Genomic DNA, 23,086 nt, shown 5'->3' on the forward strand with positions numbered 1-23,086 from the left:
GCCTGGTTCCGGCTCACTGGACAAAGGGACTCGCAGCTTTCTGCAACAAGGCATCATGCAAGGCACTCATAAAATCACCAAACTCCATCAAACAAAAAGCCCTTTCCCATTCCCTCCCTAAAAGCAACACATAGCACAAGGAGAGCTTTCAAGAACATGTTTAATGATAGCAGTTTCTACTGAAACATGAGATGTCCATTCAAACTTGTCCTAACATTTTTTCTTTAAAAAAAAAAAAAGAGGAAAAAAGCTTTGGTCACAATGACAAATTATCTTATACATATTTTAAAACAAAGTTCAAGCAATTACACAAACAAAACTCGTGGTCCTGATAACTCCTCACACAAAATCTGCAGCAGCAGAAACTCATCTAACAAAAGAAATAAAACCTTAACAACTGTAACATGCCACCCTGCAGAGATTATACCATGTACAGTGATTTAGAGGGAACAAAATGTTCAAATGCATTAGCTCTTGTGTGTTCATTAGACTTCCACAAGTCATTTTGGGCTTATGATAAGCATTGACCTGTGTACAAGTCAGTGTGCTGAACAAGTGCTTGCAGCCATCTCTGCACCATCGAGAGGGGAAAAAAAAAAGCACAAAGCTATGTTGTGCACTTCTGCCTTGATTCTGCAGGCAAGCACGGCATGCTAACTTCTGGCTTCTCAAATGTAACCTTCACTGCCAGGGCTGTTGGAGTAAAGAAGCTGCAATTCTGTGCAGGGCTTTTCCCCACAGCACAGCATGCACAAAGAGGAAAGCTTCTAATTTGCTTGCTCTGTTTGCCTCTGCTACTAGTCAGTGGATTTTGTAAGCAGTGAGCGAGCTGTGGGCAGACATCTATAATAATGTTTCTCTTTTCATTTTCCATAACAAAAAAATGCCTTTAAAAATGCTCTTGAACAAAGAAAGCTTGGCTAAGCAACACAAAATAGCAGCAAATACTAAGACATTACAATCACAATCAGATTAAATCTGCAGTGTAAAATACACAAACGTTAAGGTAAAACATTCACGTAGTGGTTAATGGCTATTTTTTCTCTGAACTCCTAGACCTACCTGAACAGAACAGTCCAAATTATTAAAATTGTTTTAAACTAATTTCTACCATTAAAAAAATATTCATATATATACTATTAGTTGAGTCACATCAAGTGCTCTTAAAATCTTAACTAAATATAACTAGAATATCTAACTAGACACTTTAAATCACATACAGCAACTTTTGTAGAGGTAAACATTGCCTCACATTTGCAACAGCAACTGAGTATCAAACAAAGCATTCAGGTTATGTTCATGACCACCAGCAACTGGTGAGGTTGGCCTTTTATTTCCACCAAGCAGCTGCTGCTCCCTCCCAAGCACTCAATAGCTTATGGCACAGGGGTTGGGATGCCCAAGGAGCCAGCTGGGCAGCTCCCTCCTCCAACAGCTTACGTACTTGATCCCCATCCACCAGTGAGACTTGGCCACGTTATAGAATCAGGGATTTTCAGCCACAAGCAAGCAGAGTAGATGTTCTTTGCCAGTGTAACTCAGCAAGTAACATGAAGTTGGTGGAAAGCCTCATTTTAAGAGCTGGCTTACCTTGGAAAGAAGTACCCTGCTATGTATCTTTACCTCTCAGTTCTCTCCTATGTAACATGGTCCTGCCTCTCATACAAAGAGGCTTTATTCCCTCTCTCCCTGCCTCTTCTGTAATGCCTGGTGCTCAGCTTAATGCCTTTGGCAGAAATGAGGGCATGAACACATTGCTGTGGTGTCTGCTCAGGCAGCACAGCCACCTTGCTCCATCACCTGCAAATGCAAACAGAAGCTTCTAACCCAGCCTTTCTCTCAGCATCGCCACTTCTTTGACTTCAAAAGGACTGTCTTCAGATCAGTTCCTGATCTTCAAAGTACTTTAGCCCTGAAGGAATGCAGTATTTCCTACAGAATAATCCAGCCTAAATCTGAAACCTGTTTTACCAAGGTGGGAAACAGATCCTTAACTTTCATCTCAACCTGCAGCATCATTCAACCTACTGGTCCCTGCAACTTCTACCGGCCAGGAGACAACTTGCTCAGCCCCAACATCAGTTCTTCCACTCACCGTAGTAGTTGACATGTTAAATATTGCTTAGTAACAGTAATGTGGAATGACTCAAATTCATTCCATGAATGAAAATAACAAAGCATTTTTATATTGCCTTGATGACTAACATTAACAAAACAGTCTGCTGTGGGGTTTTTCCACGCTGGCTGAGAGGGCTGTTTGCGAAGCCTTTGCTGAGTCACAGTCACAGTTAGGGAAAGCAAGCAATGTTATGGGAGCTGCTCTGAGGAAAGCACAAGGCTGCTGGGGGAAAAAAAAATCCCTTCACCTCCTTTTACTGACTGCAGGACCCGAGGGAACCATGCAGAACTAGCGTAGGCTGTGGTATCATGACGAAGCAGTTTAGTGTTCTCAGCAATACTCAGATTGCAAAAAGGAAAAAAAAAAAAAAAAAAAGCGACTCACTGCAGTCTCCTTGAAGGGTTGTAACTGTAGGAGGAGGTCAAGCAAGCAGTGGGACAATCCTAAAACAATTGGAAAATGCATAGTCCCAATGAGAAGTTTCAGCCAGCTTCAAACCTATAGTAAAAAGGTGTTAAGGGGTGCAGCAGAGTAAACACACCAAAGAGGAGTCTGAGTTGCATCTGTGGTTACTTTAAAGGAAAACCACAAAGTAAAGAAACTAAACCAGTTAGGTCTGCCCTTTCTAATGACAGCCTGAAAAGTACACATGCTTGCGGTTTCCTAAACCCAATCCATCCAGATGCAGCTATCTAATTCTCGTAATGCCATCCCACAGCTCTGACCTCTGCAGCATGAAGCATAGCAGGGAGTAATGGTTAAAAATGCATCCTTGAGTTTAATGGGATTTGTCAAGCAGGTGGTAGGGGAAAACTTCCAGTTTGATACAGATTAAGATCACTTTACACAAAGCTTCCATGAAGAATAAGTGGTGTTCTTTCTGCAATCTAATCATTTCACATGAGGACTTACTTTGCTTAGAAAAAAAAAGTAATATAGATGATTGGTAGACAAGTTACAGTAAGCACAGGACACAGAGCAGTACAAAACGCCTTTAGTCCCTGCGGAAGGGCAGAAAATTACAAAAATATATCTTCTTTAATCCAAGACTGTTGTGGTTTAGGGCATGCTTGATTCTTCCTTTTTCCCTGTGGTCTCATTTATTGAAGTTGGTCTGGTCAGAGCTCCTTGGGACAATGATAATGTCATTATGAAAGCTTAGTGCAATAGTTTTGTTTTTTTTAAAAAAAAAAAAATCAGTAGCAAGTCAAGAAAATGTTCTGCATAAGTCAACCTTTCACCCCCTTCCCCCAAAAATCCTACACTAAACATAGTGTGGTATTTCAGCATGGCTTACTTACGTTTTTATCACCTTGAGTCATAAGACACTTCTGTAAGGCCCAGAAAAAAATATCCTTCCTAATTTTTAAACACATGAACTGCTTTACAGTGACCAAAGTTTAACAGTGACTGAAGTACTGAATTGGGATTTTAGAAAATAAGTCCATGGGGCAACTTGATTCGATCTTCCTTTTCTTCTTTCTTCTGCAAAATTTATTTAGACCGTAATGAGCTGCAAGTCAGTACACGGGGCTGCTCCTTGTCATGCTTTAGTGACACAGCAGTCCTCTTAAGCAAGAGACAGATGAGTTTGCAAGGAGGAACTCCAGTCATTCCAACACAGTAGTTGAGAAACCAGGAAACCAAATGGCGATGTTTTGGTCAGAAGATCCATAGCCTGCTGTATGAACAGCACCTCGAGGAGGTGAGGCTTGGTTTGGTTTTAATGCTGCAGAGATGAAAGCCTCCCCTTTCACAGTTATGGCTTCAGCAGGTCCCTCGAAAGCAGGATGACATCTGGCAGGGCACCAGTGCTCCACACAACTGCTCTACCTGGAAAGCAGGAAGAATTAGTACAGTTGCAGAAGACTGGCAATTAAATAGCTGACGGACAGAGATGGGAACTGATGTGCACAGTGGGGGGAAAAAAAAAAAGTCACAAAGGCAGTGTTATTTGCTCTGATTGCTATCAGTTCCCTCCAGCAGCTGATTTCCATGGTGACACTGGACACAGAGATGAGGTTATTGCTATGCCAGGAGAAGCTAGGCCAAGCAAAGAAAAAAGTAGTTAAATCAGACAAAGACCAGATGCTGAAAGGTCCTGTGGCCATCCACTGTACAGACTAGAGAAGGGAGCGTGCACACAGGAGGGGGGCACTGCAGGGGATGTAACATCTCAGACCCCGCACCCATGCAGCCCTTTACTAACCAAGGCATGTGGACTGTCTTCCGTGCAATGGCTTCTCTTCCTCACACCCTATTGCTTTGATTGCTTCAGAATTAAAAGTCTTCATAGGAACTTGTTATACTCTGCTGAATGTGGCAAATGTATTCCCATAGGTCTGTACTGCCTGTGTATAGCCTGAACTAGCCACCAGAACGTGGTGTGCTCTGTAACAACCGGTATGGCAGAATGAAGAAAGAAACTGCCCTTCAAAAAATGACACAAACTGCTTGTTGACCATGTATTTTCTCCCCTGCTGCAGATCCACAGGAAATCATAAACAGCAACACCAAAGCTTTGGCAATTTGCTGTATTTATACCGAGCAGCTGACTGAGTTAGTGATTTGCACCCCCTTCAGATGAGGATAAATGATACCCCTCCATTTATACACAACCTGTCACCGCTGGCGGCTGGGAAAAAAAAAATAAGCTGCTACAAACCCCAGCGCAATTCACCTAGCATCATCCACAAAGGCCTGCGGCTTCCACTTGCCAAAAATCCATTACAGCTGCTCCCTTAGGAGTATATACCTTGCTTTAACAAGCAGAAAATGCCCTGCTCCATTCAGAGCTGCACATGCAGTTAGGATCTGGAAAGGGTGTATTCAAAGAGGAGATGCCAATAGTGTAACTCGTATTTCACAGAGAGTCTCCCAAAAGACTCCCACACATCAAAGGCTGAGCCCTGCAACTGTGATGAAGATGTAGTCACAGGGTTCAATGCTATCAGTGCCTGAAAAGGGGGAATCCAAAATGCATTGCACCGGCCCTTAGATGTGGTACTTCTGTACTCTAAAATGTTCTGCAAGCTCTCAAAAGCCCTTTATTCCAATGATGGCTGAGTAAATGTTCTTGTCCTCTTCCCTCTGCCTGCCACCACTCCTTCCCCATAAATCTCTTGGCTTTCAAGAGATCTTTGGAAGATACATTCCTAAAATGCTTCTGTGTTTTGCTGGTGGTGCTGCTGTTGGAAGGCAACAAGACAATCCATGTGGAAAACAAGCTGAGGAATTTCACTTAGCTGACAGGAAGGACAGAGGCCTCAATCTGCCCCAAGAAAAACTTGTGGCTTTCTTTCAGTTCTTATTTAGGAGTCTGACATCTGGGTTGGGAAAATTCCAGCTCTGGTATTTAAATTCTGAGCTCTTCCTCAACTCTGGGCTCTCACGTGGCACAGCTCACCCTGGACTCAATGCTCTGCAGGGACGGTTGTGAAATTGGCCCAATGAGTGTGGTGAGAGCAGAACGCACTGCCTCAACCAGCCGTGCTTCAGCAGGGAAAGGAGACACTGGGAGCCCAGATAACTGAAGTGCTCTCAAAGCCTCTCATGTACAAAGCACCACAGAATTTATTCAGTGCTTATTTTTCATTTTCTATTGAAACTGACAAGAAATCCCCCAATGAGCTAAGTAGAGTTAATAATCTTAATAACCTAACGATTGTAGTTACCTTTTCAGAAACTGCTTTTTTTCTTTTTGCAACTGTTTTAATTTCTTTTTCTCGTGTTACATGGAGCACTCTCCTTCTGTTGTGATGGGGGATGGATGCTAGCACCAGTTTGCTGGGGCTGTTTGCCTTCACTTCACTTCCTGAGTATCGCAGTGGCAGCCATCTGATCAATCAATGGTTCAGCACCAGCAGGCAGCAGACCATGAAACCTGTGCAACTTTCTTTCAGTAAGGTGAGGGAAAAGTGCTAAAGTAGAAAACAGGAGAGGAAAGTTTTAAAGTCAAGATCTATTGGTGGGATGACAAGGAACACACTTGGAGGATAGCTTTCCATCTAACTCATTTTCCAAGATGCGCAGCAAGCGTAATCCCATCATAAAACATGAAAAAATACCTGACAGCTGGAGAGTGATGGCCAGCTCACATCGTCCAAAATCAATCGGACAGGGATACCTTTTGTCCTTCAGCAGCACAGACTGAATTGGTGATCAAGAAACAGTCTGTATTCAATTTTCTTTCTTAGTATAGCTCTATAATAACTTTAGAATAATTCCTCAATTTTTTATCCTAATGCCTCTTTCAAAACCAGAGCAAATACATAGAAAACCAACCTCCATATTGAAAAACTACTCCCATGAAGCTTTTCCAGAAGGTGCTAATATCAAAGTGATCTGGCACCTTTGCTGTGACAATCTGATCTACCCTTTCAGCCTCTTGTCACACAGAAGTTGTGCTCTCGGGATTAGAGAAGCCAGTGACAGAACTGTTTCCCTGAGACTGCAGTGAGATTGCAAAAGGGCCATCTAATCCGGCACGCGCAAGCTCCTCTGTTTGCCGGAGACAGGCAGAGGGTGTCTTTTGCATCCCCAGAAAGGACTGTTTGGTTAAGATTTTGAAGTGACTCATTAGCCAGCTTTATGGAGGGAAGTGGTTATTCCTCATTGCTCCACAAACCCAGGGGGGTGGGATCTAGTGGGAGCCCAAAACCTTAAAGTCTCCTGAAATAAATGTGACAACCTTCATCCAGCAGCCCACTTTACGCTGCCTTCCGTTGTTTGCTGCCTCACGTAAGGCTGGAAACAAATACATGCAAGGAAAGAAAATTAACTGCACGAGAACAATTGGAGAGGTGTATGTGCGGCTTCTCCCCTGGTGCTGCTAGACGCCAACCGCCTTTTAATTAGGGCTGTTTGCATCGTGTGGGGAGACAGCACAGAATCTTAATGACTCCCCCAAACACAAATACTAGCATCAGTGCAGACCTTTCCGTCATTGGGGGGATGGACCCCAGAAAAAACAGACCAGAGTCTTACCCACGTATTCCTCAGCAATGACTTGTGCTACAAACTCAAGACCCTCTCCGAGCTGTGTAGCAGTCAGAGCAGTGTGCTAATACTGGGGGAAACGTACTTCATATTTGTACAGGAGGCACCTAATGGCATGGTACTCTGAGGTCAGCTCTTCAGATTTCCAGCTCTTTCAGATATATTATTTTTCTTGCCATGTTGGTGGCAATCCTGTGGATCTGAAAGCACGTAACTGTCTTACAGCCCCTGTGAGTAACACTTAAGCTGAAAAATGCTCGTAGTATCACAGCCAATACAGCCCTACTGCATCAGGTTTTGGCAAATGCATTTCCTTTCCACTGAACTCTCAAGTTTTCTCAAAAGTCTGTATTTCAAAAATACTTTTGGTGCTTTCTGAGTGGAAAGCACTGCGCAAAGACAATTGCAAGTCACAGCTTTCTGGAGAATGGATGATTTTTCCCATAGCTTCACAGCCTTAAATCAACAATGAACAGCTCAAAAGACTACAGCTAATTTCATATGATATTCTGGAGCCAGGGAGACTGAAAATTATAGGTCTCAGTGACTACAGAAAGTTGGCTTCTGCTGTAGGTATGACAGCACATATGTTACAGGATTGAATGAAGCATAGTCCAGCCAATAGGCTTATCTTTCGCTACCAGTGTGTCACAAAGAAATAATTAAAAAAATCAGAATGACAGCTCTTGGTCAGCCATGGCACTGCACCAGTGGATCCTTACCTTAGCACAGGGCTGCATGAGGTATGGCCTCTCTGAAAGCACCCCCATTACCAGTACAGTCACCGAAGCACTGTATATGAAGCAGCACCTTGCCAAAATCCCCATGCCAATAGTTAGGAACAGACAGGGGCCAGAAGTCTGTCGTACCACAGACAAAGTGAGCACTGCTGCTAAGGAGGCTGAGTGAATAAACCCAAGCAGCCGCCACAACTGATAGTGGCTGCTGGCAGGGAGGCACCTTCATCTGAATATAAAACTGAACGCATAGAAAAGAGACCACAGTATTTTCTAGCCTGTGGGTACCTGCCATGAGGCACCTGTCACTCCTCTGTCCCCTTCACAACTGCTTCCAGGTAGCTGCAGCTCATTACATGCTGCTTTAGTTTAGCTAACAAGCTGAAACAGCAACATCATCCTATTCCTTATGCATCAGCCCTAGTGACACCTCTGCAAGCTCACCTGATGTGTCTGCATTTTTTTTCTTTGAGATAATAGAGAGGAAGCAGTTTTCCTGATGCAGCAATTAGCAAAGGCTCCCTTAAAACTGTAGGCACTTGCTGAACATCCAAAACAACCCTATCACTCTGGTCGTGTGGCTACCTGCATGCATTTACAACTCCTACTAACCACAGAGAAATAAAGATACCTCTCCTTATGCTGTCTTGCTAGAATCTGCCTCCAGCTGCAAAAAACAAAGGAAGCCTTAGGTGGCTCATGGTAGCTATTTTTCTTCAAGGGGGTAAGGGGATCCTAATTTCTACTGTCTTCTGTTAGCATCTGAGATGCTTGCTTCCCATCTCAGCACAAGTGCCTACCAAGAACCTCTTGACTGGTTTACTGGGGACATCAATGGTCAAACTCAGCAATTCAGATTTGCAAAGAAGAGCATTTACTGGTGACAGGAGCCATTTAGAGATGCACTCTCTGAGAGGCACAAAGGGAGCAGGTAGCTTGATACCTTTTACGGCAAACGTAACCTCAAAGCTTTCCTATGCTGAGTTCTGCAAAGGGGATGTCTGTAAAACAATATTCCCCTCTACACTGAGGTAGCTCTGTTTGAGCTAAAAACTCTATGCCTATTACAGCAAGGACTTCAGAAAACATGGAATTTAATAGCTGTTGTACGGTGGAAAGGAGGAACTCCCACAGATGAAGAGAGGACAGGCTGGCTAAAACTCAAAACCCCTATTGTTTCTGAACAGAGCATCACACAAGGTGAAGAGCCATTTGTACAGCTAAGGAACCCACGAAGACTGAATAGCTTTTTGGGAGAGCAGCAGTACAGCATGTGCTCCAGGGGAGCAGTCATATAATATGACTTCAGCTCTCATGAGTCAGACTGTTTCCAGCAAGCTCTCCTTTGTTCATCCAGTATTTTACTATTGGACATCTTATCCTGAAGCAGTGCCATGATTGATAGCCTTCTGTTCTCTGTCTTTGGAAAATCCCTCTGATCTCGCTACCAGAAGTTCATAGAGAAAGTACTGAGTTATTTCCACTTAGCTAAAAGGAAGAGGGGCAGGAGAAACAGGCTGGTAAAGTAGGTCATGGTGAGACAGGTCTCTTCAGGTTTAACAAAGCCCAGGCCCAACAAGCTGCCTTGAAATGGCACAACGTGAAATTATTAGTGTAAATACAGGGCAGCTACAGAGAATGGCAACAGGTAGGCAAGGACTGACAGGCGCCTTCTAATTCAGGAATTAATTATTTACACATAAAGGCACAATTCACACCCTTCATTGTTTCACAGCTTCCAACTCTTTTACAGAAATAATGCAGTTATTTTGAAGATGACCAGCAGAGCATGTGCCAGTATGTGTTTTAGATGCTGGCATGTAAGTGCTTAGAACATGTTATGTTGTTCCCCCTTTCCAAAGTTAGGAGATGGGCAACATGAGTAAAGCCTGTAAGCTCTCCAGTTAGGGCTTGTCAAGATCTGCATTTTTATAATTAGAAGAGCTTATTTCAGCCAAAGAGACAGATTTTTAGAGTAGGCCATATTTGGATGAGAATGCAACTCGAGTGCTGTAGATGGTTTGATGCAAATAAAAATAAGAGGTGCAGATACCCTTGTGCCATAAATCAATGTGCAGCATCTCCATGTGCTGAATGGTTGCTATAAATCTCAGGCCCAGAATAGGCACCCAAAAGTTTGGGTTGTGTTTGCTCTTTTAAGACAGAAGTGGTGTGACATTTAGGGAAAGTTCGTTATTAAGGGGTAACAGCGAGTATCAGCGAGGGCCTACAGTCCCTTCTTTGTCATGACAACACATCCACACCCGGGGTCTGTGCAATTTGCCGCAATTTCCCTCTCCAACTTACTGCAATGGCAGCACTTGGCAAAGCAGGTGAGTTCTCTCCATCTAGAGCGTGTGTAGGCACTGAGGAATGATTGCCAACAACTGTCTGAGAGGGGAAGTTCAGTCTGCTAAACCCTGTTAGCTATTTGGGGCACGTGTATCCTATTGTGCTGCTCTGCAAAGTAGAGGGCACAGAGAGCCTAGGGGTAGTGATATGGTTATTGTAAGAGCAGGAGAGTACAGAGCGGATGTGTGCTGAGAAATCAGGCACAGGAGCTGTAAAGGAGAGTGATGAGGCTTGGGAAAAGTGAAAGGGAGACTGTGACTGCCTCATCTCTGTCAAGCAGGCCCAACAGAGAAGAAAGCTGTCTTTCCTAATAAGAGCTCAGTGGGCAAGCCTAACTGGACAGGCTCACAGCAGTACCTGTATTTCACATCAAACACTGTTGAGTCTTCGTCCTCATCGTCTTCTTCGTTCAGAGGAGCCATTTCTACCCGCTCAGCCGGAGTGGTGATTATGTCATACTTCCTGGTCTTCTTAATCCTCTTGCCAGACCTGAAACACAAAGACGGGGAGGGAAGGATCACATTTATAAAGTATTCCCTAAAAAAGCTAAAGCTGTCCCCTACAGACACGACCCACTGACAACGGATCACTGGCCTGTTTAAGACCTCCCCAGACACGAAGGCTGTGGAGCCAGCCTGCATCCCCTCCTGCTGCGTTTCCAGGGCCCCAATTTGTGCCTGTCAGTGTACAGAACAGTTTCTTGTCAAGTGCAATCCAGATCAACGTCAGTCTTTTAGCTGCTGACAATCCAGAGATCCTTTGGCATCCAGGGCCAGCACAGAGCAGCAGCCCACCGCGTCCTCCTGCTGCCATGCTCAGGAAGCGAGAGACAGGCTTAATCAGCAGCAGCAGCCAATGGTTTAGTGAGCACATCTAAATGAGAACGCTCAGGTTAAACCCTACTGAGACGAGGGAATGTTCTAGGCAGGATTATAAGGAGCAAAGGGGTGGTGATATTTGGGTACAGACAGCCTGCTCTTTTCCTTCCTTGGTATCAAGCCAAGTTCAAGGCTCCCGCAGCAAAAACCTTTGGCCTTGTCTGAGAAGTTCCGTGCTCAGTGCTGTGCAAGTGCTATGAAAAATAATCAGCTATGATTTGAAGTTAACTGTACCTATCACCTCGCCTCCTGTACACAACAGCCTTATGTTCCTTTGGAAAAGGAGCTACTCAAGCTACTAATTTACTTTAAATTAACAAACACTCGGTGTGTGCCTTTTCCACTAATTCTCCGCCTCTGACTTGAATTGTGAGAGTCCTTTTTGCTTCACCTCCTCCTTTAATGCATATTAGGAGGGTCACACTGCTTACGCAGGATTCCAGTTTCATGATTATACATTAAAGAAAGTGTTGATGTGTACAGCTAGCCTTTGGAGAGGAAAGAGGATGTTTTTGGTTCACAAGCTGCAGAGTTTCCCTTTAACCTTTCATAAAACAGAACTGGTAACTGCCAAGCACGGAAAGGGAGCTGCTGCAAGTACAAGCAAGCAGCCCCTAATTTCTGGTAATCTCAAATACCGCTCACAGCAGACAGCACGTCATGAGTGCACTTTCACTGTCAAAAAGTCTTGCCCTGGCACGTCACGCAAGGCGTATTGGATTCAGCGCTGCCACTTTCGCACCAACAGATGCCTTGTAATGAGTTACACAGCAGCAAGAACCACGATGTAGGAATTACAAAGAGACTGGAACTCAAGACCTGTGTTTCCATCTGGTCCTACGTCCACCAGAGCTGACCACAATGTCCTCTTCTTGCCTTAAGGTAAAAGAAGTTTAAATTTTGAGTGCTAAGAGCTCTTATACGAGTCTCACAGCCTCTGCTTTCGGCTGCCAGTCCAAGGCTGAACAAACTGGTCCCACTCCTTGGGATGCAGCAGTTTGCATTTCCTCCCTGTTCTGAAGATGATAGTTGCGTTAAAAGCTTGAAGACAGACGTCCCCTGTCACCCAATCTTTACAGCAATCGGTGCTGCTGTATCACAGAGCGCAGCGTGGTTTGTACCATTACTGCTGTTGTTGAAACAAGCAATTTTATATTCAATACAGTAGGACTCTTAACCTAAACACTTGAAAATCCTTTTAAAAACACTTGTCTGTATTATTCTGCTTCTCAGCCAAGACCTAGCAGCAAAATGATGCAAGAAGGTCTCATCTTACAAGTAACGCATTGCTTTTACAAGAAACATTTACTCATGCTGTGAAGCATAAACATACACTAAAACCAACCAGTGTCTACCTGTCAGAACAAACAAAGCACAGTTTTAGCATTTTGCCTTGTACCTATGGTCTGCAGTGGGTTTCCATAGGTTCCCCTATTTAAGAGCCTACCTGCATCAGCCCTCAGACATCCTCATTCCCTTCGTTAGCAAAAACAACTTTATTCTACAGAGTTCATCTTACAACCTTTATACTGCAGTGTTTGAGGCGATTACTGCAGAATTGCTATCTTTAGAAATGGCAAGCCAGAGCCCTTCAGCCTCCAGCAATTAATTAGTCTATTTGGGCTACATTTTAAAGAGGACCTGGAGCAGAACTCGCTGCACAGTGATCTATTAATCCCCCAAAGCCCTCACTTAACCGTAGCACTCGCTTAGAAAGGGGAAGAAGCTCGTTTGGCTGTTTTTGGCTAAGCTGCTACAATTGCTTCCTTGCGATAGGCAGGGCAAAAGGGGTTTTCCTTGCCTTCTCTTCCTCCATTAGCTCTACACCATTTTACCTAGCTAATTTATCATTAATCTGCGCTTTTCAGCGGTCAGTTTTCTCTCACTTGCTCACTCGAACAACTCCCCTAGGCTTCATAAATACTAGAATCATTACCCAAGCTTACTTTAAAGGAAGGCCTCGGGAGCCTCCCCATCCGCATGCAAAAAAGCCTGCCTGCCACGAACCCGTCACGCGTTAAAGCTGCCGACCCTCAGCAGGAGCCCTTTAATCATCAGCGACAGCAAGGCAAGACGACCAGTACTTCATCCAGCGGCTGGGAGCAGATGGTGGCTTGATTTGCAGCAGGCAGCAGTCAGCAGAGCGCAGGAACCCCGGCATACAAATAGCTGGTGAACCTCCAGACCTCTCGGGCGGGAGCAGGCCGCATTAGGCCTCACGGGTATCGAGAGGATCCATGTCCCAGCCAGGTCTGTTTGGCGGCGTCAGGTTTTTTTAGGCAAACAAGAAGTGTTTGAAGCTGTGGTCAGAGCATGCCCTTTGCATAATGACCAGCTGAAATGCCCTGACTGACTTAGCCTGGGTTGGAACAACAGTGGGTGTTGTAGCACAAAAGCTGTCTTCCACTTAAAAATGGGGGGCGAAGTTAGCTGTAGCCAGCAGTATCAGCCTTTTACCTTTGGTAAGATCCTGCTCCCACCAAGACCAACAGACCGCAGACTTACTGAGCACAAAGCTTACCGTGGAGGGAGTGACGGATAACCCGTAGGACTTGAGGCGGAGGCCTGCTTGAGGTGTCCCCGAGCTGTTGTCCTTGTGCATCCGCACTGCCCCTGGGCCTGACTGCCTCTGGCACTGCACGCCATGCCAGCCTCTGCCCTGTAAGAGCTGTATTCCCTCTCCTCGCAGTGAAGGGAAGGCTGGCAGGCAGGGATGGGCTGGGGCAGAACGCTGACTTTGTGCCTCTGTATTTTGTCTTGGGGCTGTTTTGGTCAAGCACCAGTCACACGCAGACCTCCAGCCTCCTTTCTGAGGCATCATGTGCTAGGGTAAGCGCCCAAGCCAATTCACTAGTTCGTTGTGTTATTTACACCTCTAATCTTAGTCAACAACCCCGATATTCAAAGGTAATGCTTTTCTTGACACACAGAGAGAGGTCTCTGTGCTCCTCATCTGGCCTTACACTTCCTGCCAACAGCTGCAGAGGTACGGGACTGTTCCTGGGGGAAACACAGCTATCCCTTCTTGTAGGATGTTTATTGGAAGTCTAATTAAGCCAGCTACAGCCTTCCTCCTAGAATTGCAGCAATGCTGTATTGGGAATGGAATTGGGGCCAGTTTATTTGCTGTAAATGGGCTCCCTTAGCAGTTTTTTAAAAAATAAATATATATGGAAATAGAAACCTAGGGAAACTCCAGGCTTATTGCTGGCTGATGAATGAGATTGGTGGTATTTCATTACTTTGATCTGTCTGGGTACCTCTGTTCTCTGGGTGGTGCTGCACATATTGAAGTTAAACCACGAAGGTTAAGTCCTCACATGCCTTCAGGATACATGTTTTGCTGTAGCAAACTGAAGACACTGCGTTTTCTAGCAAAGCCCTTGAGATGGAATATATATGGCCCCAAAAGCAGAGGCTTAAAATACAGCCACTCCCATCAGGTGTTCAGTGCTCGTGTCTGTGTGCACTTGCAAACAATGCAGTACAGCCTGATGAGATGTGCTCAAGAACTAGCCTTGTTTTACAGGACAGAGCTACCGAAACTGTATGATCCATCTAAACTCTTTAAGCCTCAAACAAGAAACAGAACTCATTCTGTTTCAACTGCTCACATCAGAGCTGCAAGGAACCCAAGACAGTATTAAGTAGAACCCCCTCTCCCTTCCTTCTGCCAATTTGCTGTTGCGCTTAGATCAAGTCTTCCCAGAGACAGGACCTCTGACACCCAGGACAAATGTCCCATTTGTCATTCTTCTCTCTGTGGCCCTCACTAAACTCCATGCAGCTTAAACAAAGCTTTCAGTGTGGGGTCACGAGTCTCTGTTTGGGGTTTTCTTTTTTCCTCCATTTACAGTAATTTTAATGGTGTAGATTTCTTTCCTGTCCATGACAGAGGTCTCTTCTTTGCTGGAGTACTCTAACTGGTTATAATACAATTAGTTTTAAATCAGTCATACTCATTGGGGTTAAGCCTTGGACAGCCCAGAGCAATTGCCCAGCTTTTAGAACAATGGGTCTTGTATCCTACGATCATATGCCTGAACCTCGCTCTTCAATCTCTGTAATTTATACCAGTTTTACAATTACTGGAAAACCAAGCTCAAAGTGGTGTGTGCGGAAGGAATCCAAATGAAACAAGGAGCAACATAACAAAGCAGCAAGTAACAAAATGTACAGGTAGCTTTTCTCTAAAATTACAGGTAAGTAGCAGTCATTTCAAACACGGGTTTTGTTCATTAAAGGGCAGGTCAAGACACATAGCAAACACTACCACAGACAGTTTTCTGCAATAAAGCTTTGGGTTGCTTTCAGCTGGCACATTTGAGCAGACCTAACTTCTCCAGTTTCCCAGAAGGCATACGGTCAGCAGCACGTATAGCCACATCTGAAAAATTATGTTTCCTGGGAGCTGATCCCAAGAATTGTATTACAATGAAATGAACTGAGCTGCACCACGATAGAAAAATACGGCAGAATATGGGGTTGGAAAGCCAAGAATCAAAAACACACATCAAAGAGTCCAATTTAACCGCAGGAACTACTCATAAGCTGTTTCAATAAACTGTGTTTCTTGGTAATGCAACTTGCTCAACTCTATTTGATTGAAGATAACGTGAAATTTGGTCTGTTGTTGAAAGGGTTTTGGTTGGAGAGCATGCAGTACCAAGGGATATAGGAAGAATGTCCTGAACTGATTTCGCAAGAAAAAAAGTAATGTATAATTACTGTAGCTAATTAGGCCTTGCCACATACAGACAAGTGGCTGGCCTTTCTGGTCCTTCATAGCCACAGACAGAAAGGAAATTCAGATCATTTTGGGTAATACCACATTCTGAGTCACAGGACCATCAGATGGATTTAGGGCATAATGCTCCCAAGTGGAGTGACCACAAATCCCTGAAACATTGTCTTACCAACAGAGCTGGAAAGTTACAGAAATAAACCTGTCCCTGCGCTAACAACAACAAAAAGTAATATACACATATAAATATATAAAAATGAAATGTATAAAAACCAAATCCAATACCAGTGACAAATATCTGGCCACTCAATAGTTCATTTCATCTCTACAATCCATATCTAAAAGGATAATTCACTTGCAGCAATCCAAAGCAATTTCACAGTGAAGGTTTCATCAAAGATTGGATTCTAGCATAATCTCTTTAATAGGAATCCATGACACTTCAAAAAAAAAAAGAAAAAAAGCAATGTTTTTGACTAAGTATGAACAAAGCTCTGATTCTGATGGAGAAAAGCTTTACATGTACTGAGGGTAAATCCTTTATCTCTTCTGCAACAGAATCTCCTCCAATCTGTTTTGTCAGCTACAAGTGTGACATGGTACAAACATACCTGTTGGTATTTTTGTCTCATTTCCCAACTGGGATAATTGTTTACAAACAAATGCTCTGACAGATAAAGAAATGTTCTCTGAAGCCGAAAGCTTCATTTCTTGCAGGTTGTACTAAAGATATAGGAGAGATCTCAGAGGGATTTTTTTTTAATGTATCTAAAATGCTGCATTAATTCTGACAAGTTGTATAACAATGACTTTGGCATAGGATAATTCATCTATCATTCCCAAGGTGACTTTAACATGGACCTATTTTTGCTGATTATGGTATATGAAAGGTCTTTAAAGGCTATCAGTTTGCATTCTCTGTCTAGAAATAATCAGGTTTACGCCAGGTCCTTGATACAAGGTCTTGCTTTACACCCAGAAGAAACTGAGGCAGAGGGCGGAAAGTCTCCAGGATCAGAAAGAACTGGGGTTAGAAACTTATGCCTTTCATTCTGCACTTACTTATAGGCTTGCTAATTCTAATGTTTGTCTGTGACAACTGGATGAGTCTGGAAAGTGGTTGATACTGATTAAAATAATTCTCTTCAATATTTTACTTGCTTCTCCTGAACCGCCTCGCTTTAATGAGCAAATTTACTTGCACAGTCTTTTGCCAGCTACTGAAATACATAAAGGGAATTTAGTTAAATGTCAATTTCTTTAGCAAAATATCAGTTCTCATCGTTTCAGTCTCTAAGTCTGCATTTTATAATACTACTGTTACAAACACTGCAATTCCTAACACGGAATTAATTCAGAAACAGAAAAAGCAGAGAATTCAGCTGCAGCTACCAGGTAAATTCAAAGGAGGTGCTGGAAAAGAGAACAAGGAAGAATTTGCAAACTCCACTTGCTCAACCACTTCTGTCACCTGCAACGTGGCGCACACCTCCTCCCAGCCCTGCTTCCTGGAGAGCGAGCTGCTCCAACTTTCCAGGCTCTTTCCTGGTGCCCATACCTAGAAGTCAGATCACTGTTAACTTGTGGAAGTGTGTAATCTTCCATGGCAAAGTTAGGCACAAACAGGCAACAACTTTGTTTGTAAACTACAAAACAGGAACAGCTTTTAGCACAGCATGGGGACTCTCACCACTACCCTGAGATAAATAATAATTAACACTAACAGTGCCAAATGGAGCTTTAATATATGTTTTTCTTCTGCTTCAGCAACAAGCCAACAGGAAGACGGGTTTTTTGAAGTAATTGAGTTTAATTTGTTCAAGTTCCTCGCAACGGGAGGTGTTCCACGAGTTTCAAGGGCTGCCAGCGTAACTCAGGCGCACACCAGCACCAACCCACTTGAGCAGTGCAGCTGAATTGGGCTGCTGTAGTTACACCACACCAAGAGGACAAGATACAAGCACCAAGCAGATGCAAACCTCTGCCAAGCTTCCTGCTGCTCACCAGCACTTCTCTCAGCTTTGCAAGCTGATGGGAATTTTCTCCCCTTTTGCAGTGCAAGTGGGAGCTGGCATCCATCAGCGACCGACCCAACCGAATACCAAGGAGTTTGGTTACAGAGCGCTGAGCATCATTCCAGTCAGAGTGCTTTTATCTTCTGAATCATCTACTTTTGGTTATGTTAGACCTCCACAAACCAACTCTATCTACTTAAGCTTAACTTAAAGGGAAAAAAAAAGGTTGTCTTCTATACCCAGCATGGATTCAACACCAGCAACACCTGCGTTACCCCATCCGTGTGCACAGATTCAGTGGCTGAGGCTGGAAGCCACCCGCCAGGTCACCTTGTGCCACCTCTGCCCAAGCAGGGTCACCGCGACCACCTCCAGGGACGGGGACTCCGCAGCCTCCCTGGGCAGCCTCCTCCAGCGAGTGACCACTTTCACAGCCGGGGAAAATGTTTCCTTACGTTTGGGTGGAATTTCCTGTGTTTATGCTTGCGCTCGGTCTGTGTCCTGTCCGATCTGCGGGCACCGCTGGGATAAGCCTGCTTATTTCTCCTCCGTTCCAGGTATTTACTCCCAAAAAAAAAACCGAACCTCTGCTTGTTCAGGCTACGCAACCCCAGCACTTGGGCTCTCCTCCTGCCATCCCTCACCTGCTGTGGAGACCCTAGCCTGAAAAACCCTCCTTGAACCCTCATTCCTGCCACATTATTTTATTTATTCTACATCAGAGCAGCGGAAATCACAGGGAAACCCTTAACTTTGAGGACCAAGGAGGCATTTTGAGGGCCATAGCTCCTCGGAAGATGCATAAGCCTCATCTTTTGGCTATGATCAGCCTTTAGCAAGCTAATTAATCACCGAGCAGCCCCGCAAAAAGCCTGGGGGTGGGCAGCGGGAGCTCAGGGCCCCGGGAGGCACCTGCCGGCCCTACCTGAAGACGCGGAGCAGGAGGCAGGCGATGAGGGCGGCGGTGAGGCCGCAGGCCCCGATGACGGCGGCTTTCAGCGCCGAGAGGTCTCGGAGCAGCGCGGGCACGGGGCTGAGCAGGGCCCCGCTGTGGTTACCGGCGGCAACGGGGGGCTCGGCGGGCACACGGCTGCCGTTCACCGGCCCTGCTGCTGCTCCTGCTGCTGCTGCTGGAGGCTCCTGGCTGCCTCGGGAGGCCGGAGGCAGGAGCAGGAGGAGAAGAGGGAGCGAAGCCGAGAGCAGCAGCGGCAGCCCTGGGGAGCGCATCCTGCCCGGGTCCGGCCGCCACAGCGCCGAGCCCCGGAAGGTTTCGGCGGCCCCGGCCCCGGCCCCGGCCCTGCCTCCCCGAGAGGCGCCGCCTCCAGTGCGGGGAGGCGCCGGGTCCTGCCCGGCCTCTCCCGGCTTCAGGTGGCCGCAGCCTCCCGCTGCCGGCCTGCCCCGGCTGCTCGTGTCCCCCACATCATCCCCCGGCTGCCCGTGTCCCCCCCAGATCCACACGAGCAGCCCGCACGCGTTGTGTCCCCCCACCCCAACCCCAGGGGGTCCTGCGCAGGAGGAGGGGGTCCAAAGCACCCCCTGCGCCCAGTCTGCGTGGCTGGAGGCAGCTGTAGGTAGGGATCCCCTGCTTCCAGGGCTTGGTGGCTATGGGGCTGTTGGAGGGGCTCTGACCCCTTTGGGGATGCTAGGTCAGGCTGCAGGGCCCTGGGCATCCAGCGATGCTCTGGGTGGAGAGGTCAGCTCCTCAGGAGCCCACCTGCCTTGCTTTTTGGTTATCACAGTTGTGCATGAACACACCATTTTTTCCCCAGTATCTCCCTCCTAAGCTGCCCTAAATTCACAGCTCTCTTTCAAGCTCCAAACTGAACAAGTCCCAAGTAAGGACTCATACAGGCCTTTCTCTCTTAATGCAGGGAAAAACAGCAGGAAGCAGAGAGGAGGGGCACTGAGAAGAAAGGCTGACAGCCTTCCTCCTGCAGCTGTGGAGGGGAGGATGAGGCAGGAACAGGAAGGATAAAAGCAATGACTGCCAGCTGGGAGCTAAGCAGAAGGGCTGAGTTTTGTGAGCAGTGTTACACTGACTGATGGACATCATTCCTGGCCTAGTCTGCTTTATGTAAGTCAAACTGCTTCTGTGGCCGGTTCTTTAAAGGGTACCAGGGGAGCTTGCCAGCCAGTGAGGATATATCTGGTTAAAGGATGTGCTAATCCATACTGACTGCTTTATAAATACAGACTTGGGTCTTGTTACTTGTCCAGCAAGGAGGTCACGGTGCTCATATTTCTTCAGCAGTCACTGTAGTTGTTGACTTAAGCCAGCAGAGGAGATGTGATGTTAAATACCTATCCCTTGGTGTACAATGAGGTGTTTTGAGAGTCCACGCATGGCTGCTCCTCAAGGATCAAACCTGCAACAATCCCTTGCTGCGTGGGGCTGCTGCCCAGGAAGTTTGCAAGTGAGACTTGTCCCTGCAACTGCTCTTACTCTTTCAAATGTGTAGTAATTCATAGCAGCTGGGAAGCCTTCTCAAAAGTTAGAGTAAACTTGAAAAACATTTTGTTTGAAAACCCGCCTGTTTTCTATACGTGCCACCAGTGTTTAGGGAAAGGGGTTCAATTCTCTTGTTTCACCCTCTTTTCCCCTAGAGATATCCATCTAAGAAACAGATTGGACTCATTTTATTTTTGAATGCCTATTAAATCAGTGGGGTAACACCAGGGATGAATGTGGCCCAATGGGTTCCTTAAGAACTCATCTGCTCCTTATTCCAATACTATTTCCTTGCCAATAACAACTGTTTTTAATTACAACATGCAACATCTGTCCAAATATAAAATGAAGTGATCACAGAGTTCAAGCTGTGATCCATTTAAACGAGCATTCTCATGGAATGAACCTCCTTGTGCTGCTGATTCAGCATTTTGTATCTGTTTAACTAGAAGAATTACTAGAACGGATTTACTTTTTTTTTTTTCCTTCAGCAACAAAAGTATGCTAATCACCGAGACTTTGGTCCTGGGTTAATTTATGTAGCAATACTTGACATCTTTAAAATTACAGTAGTCCTTTTGTAAAGATTTATGGAAATCATGGTCATGGTTGTGCAAATCATTCCAGGTGTGCTGAGCATGTGAATGGTGCCATTAAGCAAGACAGCAAGAATCAACAGCGGAGTTCATGCTAGCATACTTGTACGGTATAACTTAGTTTTGCTCTCTATGTTTTCTGTTAAAGTAGCATGAGTTTCACCACTGCAAAGTAATTGTATCTGGGGGGAAAGGCATGTTGCCACTGAAATGAAGTGAAACAGAGAAAGGAGAAGAAAGGTGATTTCTGTCTTATTAAATTCTGCCCATACTTCAGGGTTAACATGGCTGGGTACAATCTATATGAATGCATTACTAAACTTTGACAAAGATTACAAAGAAGGGGTTCTGCTGGCAATATCCCACAGGAAAGGTAGCAGTAAAATAATGCGTGGTTCATAGACTTTCCCAGCCAACTGGGGTACTGTATCAAATGCCACCCACTCTATAATAAAGGCATCCTGTGTTTTTCGCAGGAAATTCTTTGGGATGAGGAAATTTTGACATGTACAATGTGGAGAAAGGCCTCTACGCTGTCTGAATTGGTCATTGTTTCAGCTTTATTTCATTGCCTACTTTTGAGTAGTTTCCCAGTTTCCAACATGGGGCCCCAGTTTATTTCTGTTCAGTAAATAAATAAATAAAGTCCAGCTGGGCAGGAGGTCAAATTGGTGATGCAGATTCTTTCCCAAACATTGGTGTGAGTGCTGCTCACATGATTTATTATTTGTAAACACTGACCCTGATGTTGGCCCTGCCTGTTCTGAGATGTTTGCCAGCTGCTGCCTTGCCTCTATCAGATTTCACTTTGTCTTGCACTGCCATTCCTCTTACATCTCGTTGCTTTGCCATAGGATGAAGAAAAAGGTGTAGGGGCTTCCAAAGTGAGAATTGCCCCTAGCTGGTCACAGAGATTCAGATCTGCCAAATACGCATCTACCATGCTATTCCTTGGATATGTGAAATCAGAGCTTTGCATTGCCATGTACCAGGCACCTATCTAGTCAAAAACACTCTTTATCCTTACAAATTAATATCCATAATCGCAGTGTGTGAATTCACACACAGGTTTCTGCTTTTAGTGCCCAACCATAAAAAACAAATGATGAACTGCGTTGCTCCTTAGGTCCTTTCCTTTTGTGTTTCCTTGGGCAAGGAGAGATGAACCACAAGGATTCCTACTAAGCTTGTGCAGAGGTGACTACTGCCAGCTTTGTAGTGGGGTGAGGCAGGATGGGTGGGCAGTACAAAATCCTTTTTGAGTGTAAAAAATGGGCATTTGTGGACCTACATTTTTCCTGTGATCATATTTTATCTTCTCTTAGCATTGCTGCTCTGGTGCAGGACTGTCAAAGGAGCCCTGCAAGCTTTGTAACCCAAGGCAGTTTGTTTTAGATTCATTTTCTAATAGAACCAGACTTATTCCTGAAATATTCTGTAAATTTGCAACAGGATTTGCTGTATTGTATGAGTGCATTGGTCTAATTTCCTCTAAAATGCTCAGCCTTAGACATCTGTTACTTGACTAGCATAAACTAGGCAGTGGTGGTTGCTAGATCTGGTGCTCTTGTTTGACTTTTATTGCTGCTTTGGCTTTTTTTGATGTTCCTCTGGCAGATATTTCAATCTACTAAGATTTAGGCTGAAAGCCAGCACAGAGAATTAATATTTATTGTCACTACAGAGTTCCTCTATTTGACAAGGTGCAATTGTATCAGTATGTGTGGTGTCAAAGATATTCCAAACAGTCTAGAAATGATAAAGCTCAGGATTCTTCAGGCTTGTTTCTGATCCCCCTAAGAAGTAGTTTTATGCTGTTGGATGTTTTTTTTTTTTTTTTTTTGGTGCTCAGACGAGAAGCAGCACAGCAGGAGGGAGCAAAGAAAGGTGTTATCCATGCACAAAGTGCAATTACTTCCATTTGTATCTTTGCTCTGTCATCTGCCTTCTAAGGATCTTCTTTCTGCCCACCTCTGCCCGAAGTAATTTGGTTCTGAACGTAATTGGGTTTATCAATATACTCTGTGATGGTGATTAATGATTTGGATATTTATTGCACTCCTTGCATCCAGTTAAATTCTGATCAGCAATGTCTAGACATATGTGGGGGTACAGGCATGACTGTGTTTAGAAATGGGACCTACCGAGTGGGAGCCCCATATTAAGTTACCTCTCTGTACATCCTGCGTGAACCCCGC

General features: G+C 44.9%; 1 protein-coding gene and 1 long non-coding RNA gene across 2 annotated transcripts in view; one reads left to right on the top strand and one right to left on the bottom strand.

The window, feature by feature from the left end:
• Positions 1 to 142: 142 nt before the first annotated feature.
• On the bottom strand, positions 143 to 19,141 carry FAM174B (family with sequence similarity 174 member B). Its single transcript, XM_035335500.1, has 3 exons — positions 18,769 to 19,141; positions 10,564 to 10,695; positions 143 to 3,952 (listed from the first exon to the last, which is right to left on the bottom strand). The coding sequence occupies exons 1-3, from the start codon at positions 19,068 to 19,070 to the stop codon at positions 3,949 to 3,951; spliced, it is 438 nt and encodes a 145-aa protein (XP_035191391.1). The 5' UTR covers positions 19,071 to 19,141; the 3' UTR covers positions 143 to 3,948.
• Positions 19,142 to 19,574: 433 nt separating this feature from the next.
• LOC118171953 overlaps positions 19,575 to 23,086 on the top strand; it is a 44,211-nt gene continuing 40,699 nt past the window's right edge. Inside the window, exon 1 of the long non-coding RNA XR_004753494.1 lies at positions 19,575 to 19,917. This is a non-coding gene — a long non-coding RNA (uncharacterized LOC118171953). The remainder of the gene's footprint in view (positions 19,918 to 23,086) is intronic.

Source organism: Oxyura jamaicensis, chromosome 10 (genome assembly GCF_011077185.1).
Source record: "Oxyura jamaicensis isolate SHBP4307 breed ruddy duck chromosome 10, BPBGC_Ojam_1.0, whole genome shotgun sequence".
Taxonomy (NCBI): Eukaryota; Metazoa; Chordata; class Aves; order Anseriformes; family Anatidae; genus Oxyura; species Oxyura jamaicensis.